The 6,608-nt window shown below is 38.1% G+C and overlaps 1 protein-coding gene across 1 annotated transcript in view; it reads left to right on the forward strand.

Moving 5' to 3' along the window:
- Window positions 1-6,218, forward strand: part of LOC104616608 (ectonucleotide pyrophosphatase/phosphodiesterase family member 2-like) — a gene marked incomplete at its 3' end in the record, with an annotated part of 37,201 nt that extends 30,983 nt beyond the window's left edge. The window contains exons 12-13 of the mRNA XM_010281666.1: window positions 4,632-4,743; window positions 6,093-6,218. Of these exons, the coding sequence (XP_010279968.1) occupies window positions 4,632-4,743; window positions 6,093-6,218 (238 nt within the window). The remainder of the gene's footprint in view (window positions 1-4,631; window positions 4,744-6,092) is intronic.
- Between the last annotated feature and the right edge of the window lie 390 nt (window positions 6,219-6,608).

Consider the following 6,608-nt stretch of genomic DNA (forward strand, 5'->3'; position numbering starts at 1 on the left):
TAAGTCTATCCCAGGTATTGGTGCATTTATAAATAACAACATTACCCAGTAAGATGCCACACTGAAAGTGCTAGGAAATTAATTTCTCAAATTGCCCATAAAGCTGGTAATAAGGCAGGCATCTTCCGGATGCACTGCCACTAATATGCCCCGCCTAGCTGATTTGAAGGATGCAAGCTCCATGCTAACTACATCTCACCTTCGTAGCTTTGTCCTGCAGTCCCCAAACACTGGCTAGTGGGGTTCTGGTGATTTCAGTGGGGTGCGTGACTAATGGTCACACAATGGTGGGTACCTGCTAATGATACTGATGAGGGTACCTGGTGTCACGGATTCTCAGCCAAAAAATGTGTGTGGGAAACCTTGCAGAAAGCCATTTGGGCTGGACAGGCTCTAGTACTCATACCTGAACCATCATCCACATGAGATGTTGCATTTCCACCAGCACTCTACCCCAGACACTCATTAAATTTTATGCAATGAATTCTACTTAAATTGAAATTAAATTTACTTAAATTTTGATAATTTTAATGGATTTATATTTGATCAATTAAAAAGCCCACATAATGATTTATTTTCAAAACCAGAAGCCCCACCTATCTTCTGAAACACCAATTTCATTTGCTTTTATGCTGTCCGCTCTTGTAACTGCTGTTCTGCTTTCAGTACAATTTGGTGGATTCCTCCTTAAAGAAAGATCCTAAATTGTCCAAATGCCTAAATTTTTGAAAAAGCCACAGTATTTATGCTTCAGAATTAGCTGGCACAGGTAGTTTTACTATCTGATGTGAGTTGAGACAGGCTTTTTTTCTGAGTCCAGACATCTCTCCCCGCCAGTACAGGAGAGTAGTTATGGCTCCCCTCTTACTCCGCCTAAGAGACCTAAGAGAAAGCTTCCTCCTAAGAGGAGACAGGAAAGACCAGTTGCAGCTCCAAAGACAAGAAGAAGGAAAGTACATAGAGTGGATCAATATGCTGCGGAAGCTCGTCGGAAGAAAGTAAGTTTACATATGTTCCAAAATTTTATGATGGAAGTGCCACTTTTTAGGCACTACTCTAGCATTATTTTTTTCAACTTGAGAGTTCACTCCCTGCTTCAGCTTGGGATTTTGCAGACAAAACTTCTAGAAATGTACTGAAGGACCCAAAGGGAAGCAGCCAAACCAGACCAAGTCTTCTGGGAGCTATGTTTTTCTTGTTTCAGACTCTGTCTGCGCTAGGGAAAGTCATCTTTATAATGTCTTCATTATTTCTAAATCCAGCCATCAGCTGGAGGCAATGTCAGATAAATCCCTGGGTAGACACTACCATTGTTGCTAACCCTTCTGAGCTATTACAAATTCTGCAATATGTTGTAGCCTCCTTAACTACCCAGCTCTTGGGAGCCTGGTGATTATTTGAAATCCTGTGTCTAGTCATCCTGGTTGTGGAAAAGTCCTGAAAATGTGACTCATAAAATCTAAAAGGGAGAGACCTTTAAAAAGTTATTTTAAAAAATATATTTTAAAGCCAGACTTTGGAGGGTAGAGCATTCTTCATTACATGATTTCTGAATGCTATATTTGCAATCGAAGTGGTTCATAAGTAAGTCTGTTTTCACAAGAAAAAGGTCAAATAGAAATTGCTTTATTAAGAAAAGGTGCAAATGGAGGTAAAGGGTATTCCTTAGAGTGCCGTCTTTCTCCGCCTGGCATTAACACACACACTGGAGGGGTTACAGACCATTTTAGTATTATTTTTGTTTTAGAAATGTAACTAAGTAATTCAATAGTTCTTCAAATAAACAACGTAAATATTTCTCCTTTAGGCTTTAAAAAAAAGCCTTGACACTCCACTGTATACTACAAGAGGCTATAAACACTCTTCTCAATAGCGTTTTTTGTGGGAGGTTTTTTTGACTTATTGCATGATTCAACTTCTAACAGTTATTTTGAGGCCAGTTTTTCAAGTGTAAAGACATGGCAGACAGGGACATGGAAAAAATTATCGGGTATAAGAAAACAGGATTTTTCCAGAGAACTTTTAACATAGATTTACCTGAGAGGAGAACTGATAACTGCTATGGATGACATTGCTATTACTCGTTAATTTGCCCTTCCAAATCATACCTTCCTGGCATGAAGTATAGTAGATAGCTTATAACGTTGCTACTGATGTGAGCATATGTGACTCTTTTTTTTTTCCCCCCTTTCTTTCTCTGGATGAAAAGGTCATCCAAATTTATCCCTAAAGAACTCTTCCTGATAAGTCAACTGTGAAAATTTATCACTATTATTTCAGAAAAAAAATCCTAATATTACACAATAGCTTCCATCATATCTGCAAGTTAATCTTTTGGTGGTGTTTGAGAGCAATGGAATATAGTACAAGCTGGATCCTACCAATTTAAAAAAAAAGAGGGGGGTAAATTGAAATTCTTCTTTCTAATCAAGCTTCTTCTAAGGGAAAACTCATGAGAGAATCCAGGTGTGGTCTGTATGTCTCAGATCCCATACCCAATGTTTTCACAATAGTACCAACTCTTTATTGTAACACCGTCTTAGGGATCCACATATCTTGAAAGAGAAAATGTTTCTGTACAGCATTCTAAAGTCTTGATATCAACGTATTAGGTGAAGAAAGGTATGTGCAAGCATTTTATTTGTTTACCTATAACCCTTTGGAAGTTGTATCTGGGAAAGAACATGAGCTGTAAGAGCAGCATGTCCACGCGAAAAATCCTTGCCTGAATATGCCACCTACAGCCAGCCGCCTCAGGCTGCAAAGACCATTTGGGGAAAAACTTGAGCATTGTATAGAACAATAAAGGATACTTGAATTTAAAAATTGAAGAGAGACAGAATACAATGAAATGAAGAAATATTGGTGAGGGCCTTTCTAAGAGCTGCTTTGAAGAGAGTCAAGTAGTGAAAAGTGCAAAGTTGAAGGGTTTTTTTTTTCATGGTTTTCTGTGTGAGTTTTTTGTTTCTTTTAAAAACATGATTTTTCATTTATATTTATTTTTGTACATTTTTCAGAAATGTCTTTGCAGATTTATGGATTAAATTGGTGAAGAGGATAGCTAAATAAAATTACCATCACTTGAAATCCTTGAAATCTCTGGAAGTATTGTTGTTTCTTTTTTTTTTTTTTTTTAATTATTACTGTTTAAAAGACACCTCAGGCCTGCTGACAAAAATAAACATTAATGGGAAATCCATCTGGATTTCCATCTGCCTTGAATAAGATTTGGATTTTGAGTAAAAGTTGTGTGTCCTAATATGATTGATGCTATACAAATAGAGTTTCATAAAAATGGAATTCCCATTTGTTGAAGAAATTCTTTGTATTTAAGAGTGGACAACATTCTTTTTATCTAAATTTGAAATGTTTGAAAGTTTTAACTAAACTGACCGCTTAAGCTTTCCTGAATCAAAATATTTCAAAATTTCACCTTTTGCCTGAACAACTTCCATATGTTGCAGAAACTCTTCCTCCTGTTCCTCACCGTGATTCCATCTCTCATGAGCCACTTCTTTGTGTGTTTATAGTGCCACATGGGAGATGGCATTTCCTGTCTCATAACCTATCAGACTCATTTAACATGCATCCCTTAATGACTTGGGCAGAGGGAAAATTTCTGAACCGCCTCTTTCTGGGTCACACTAACGTGGTGTTTATTTTTTCTTCTCAGAAAATTCTGCCAAAATCTAGTTTTTTCTCATCCAAAATTTGGTAGCATTCTGTTTGTCACTGAGAGGATGTTTTGTTGTGGGTACTTGGACCTGCCAAATCAAACAGACAAGCAAGGAGGAAGTTGGCATATCGTGACAAGAAATGTTTTCTTCTCAAAAACAAAGCAAAATCAGAGTCCTCTGCCTAAAATCTTACTTTAAAATGTTTCCCTTCTCTGTGCCATCCGGTAAAAAAGTTTCATTTTCTTACAGCTGAAAACATAATCCTGTGAACATGTCTTGGTATTTTCTGTTTTTGTTTCTCAATGAAAAGAAAACTTAAATGAAGAAATCACAGTACTGTATCCATGTCTTCTGGGGCCTGCTGACAATTTTGCCAGAACTTTGATTTGAGATGTTGGGAACTCTTGGCTTTGAAGCTGAAGAACACTCCCTCTGAGCCCCATGTGCTACTCAAGTGACTTGCATGTTTTCATCCTAGTATCAGATGTCCTTTGAAGTGAATTTCATTAAGCGACTTGGCATATGAGTCCCAAGTCCAAAGATTCGTTTCATGTTTGTGTCTTGACTAAATCAGTCACATAAAATAGCCTTTTAAAAGTACTGCTATGTATCTATAAGAAACAAACTGAACCCCAAAGTCATAAGCATTTTTCTAATATATATACTTCATTTTACCAAATGTACACGTGTCCCTGGGAGGCCTAGGATCAGCCATAAAGATCTTTTGCTGTCTTGTGTCAGCATCTCAGCAGGGCTTTCTCATGATGAAATCACAATGTGGATGTAGGAAAGGAAATAGTAGGATAATTGTAGGTGTAACAGCTCAGCCAAGGCTTTGCCTCTTGACCTGGATGGTTATCCTATCAGAGTTTTGTCAAAGGACCTCCGTTGTAGAAGAAAGGAGAACATTGCAATGACAGAATTAACTTTTTTCCTTTCTGCATATTTATACAGATGATGGTGAATCCCCTGAGAGAGATTGACAAGACAGTAGGACAACTAATGGATGGTCTGAAACAGTTGAAACTACATCGATGTGTCAATGTCATCTTTGTTGGCGATCACGGTACAATAAAATATTCTTTATCAGTAAATAAATGCTTGAGCAACGTAGCTGTACATATAATAAGTGGCTTAAATGAAAGTTCCTTTTAAGATATTTTTGTGCTGATTTTTTCTGCTAGTTTAAATCCCCAAACACAGCCAGTCAGTGTAGACTGGTCACTCAACTTGCCTGCTAATTGTCATTGGAGAACATTTCTCTTTCATAACAGTGATCTAGGTATTTACATCTCCAATTAAAAGTTTTTCAAAGCTTAGTATTTTTGATATCTCCTCCAAGTGCAGCTCTCCTTCCATGTATTGGAAGGCTATAATACGCCTAGAGTAATCTTTTTGGCAGTTTTTATGGAAGCAAGCAATTTAGTAGTACTGTTCTCTTTTTCATGAGGAGAGGAGTAGGACTTTAGAGCGAGACATTTCCATGGCAATTAGTGGGTCAAGTTATCCTCCTAAGAGAAAGACTGGACTATCTGTAAGGGACTGTGTCCAGCTTGGGTGGATAATGTCATCAAAATAACTGAGGAAGAAGGAAAATGGTAAAAAGTTAGTTCAGGGACAGATGGAGAGTCACCCAAAAGCAGAGATATTATTTGGAAGGTCTCATTCTTTTGGACATCAGAAGAAATTTTACAATAGAAGAAATAGTAAATACTAGCAAAGAGAAAAAGACAAAGTTTTATTAAAGAAAAATGTGACCGTGTTTGAAATAAACCTGTTTCAGCATAACTTTTTAGCGATGCTACCTAAGGTCCATTTAGATCTTTGTTTATAAAAGTCTCACAAGAACTGCTACATTAGCAATAAAATGGAATATGCCTCATTTCTGGCTGTGGGGAGGGAAGGATAAGGGGCAGGAAGGATTTCCAGGGGAGGCAGTTTGGTGCTGAGAACCACCTGTGACTGGCAATACATTCCTCCCCACCACAAACAGCTGTAGGAGAGACTTGTTTATCTGTGGCTGCCTTAGAGCAACAGACCACCAACCACCAACAGACAATACCTTTTGTGTGCAACTTCTTTTAAAATCGTTTGTTTAAAAAAAAAAAAAATCCCAAAGTAGCACACTACACTAGAAACAGACTTTTACTTTTCCATGTGCTTGGTTTGGAGATGTGTCAGTGTGCACATGGTATATGGGGTGACTGTTTCTGTGACGTTGAGACTGGTATTTCTCTTGTGTAGGCAAGTGCTAAAATCACCCTTAGTTTGGCTCCTACCAGTGTCTGATGTTGGAATTAGATAACTGGAAAGAACAAGAATAAGATTAGTCATCCAACAGAAAAGAATATATAGGCTGTTTTGGAAAACATATTTATTTTCAAGCTGGATTAATTTTGCACTTTCCTTCTGCAGGGATGGAAGACACTACTTGTGAAAGAACTGAATTTTTAAGCAACTATCTGACTAATGTGGAAGATATCATTTTGCTGCCTGGATCTTTAGGACGAATTCGCCCTAGGTCTAGCAACAACCTAAAATGTAAGTTTTAATTGTAACCCTTATGTCCCGAGAACTAGACTCCATCCCCTGCTTGGACTGATGTTGTGTGAAAGGGTGTAAGCTCACAGTGTTGGTGGGACATTCAGAGGGAAGCCCCCTGAAGACCAGTTGCTCGCTTGCCTCCCAGTCTATAGTTCACAGACCCCACAGTCACATAGCTGTGTCAAGTCGATGGCTGAAATGTTCTGGGTTAAAACACACACTTTTATGGCAAGGGAGAATGGGAACTCTTGAAGCCAGTTTCACACACCAGTTTACATGTCATTGTGAGTTTATTCATGCACTTCTTCCCTCTGTCAACAAAAATGGGACTTGAGGGATCTCAGCACCACATGGCTTTGTGGTGAACAGAGGTAAATCCAGTTGGTG

Source organism: Phaethon lepturus, unplaced genomic scaffold (genome assembly GCF_000687285.1).
Source record: "Phaethon lepturus isolate BGI_N335 unplaced genomic scaffold, ASM68728v1 scaffold38262, whole genome shotgun sequence".
Lineage (NCBI taxonomy): Eukaryota > Metazoa > Chordata > Aves > Phaethontiformes > Phaethontidae > Phaethon > Phaethon lepturus.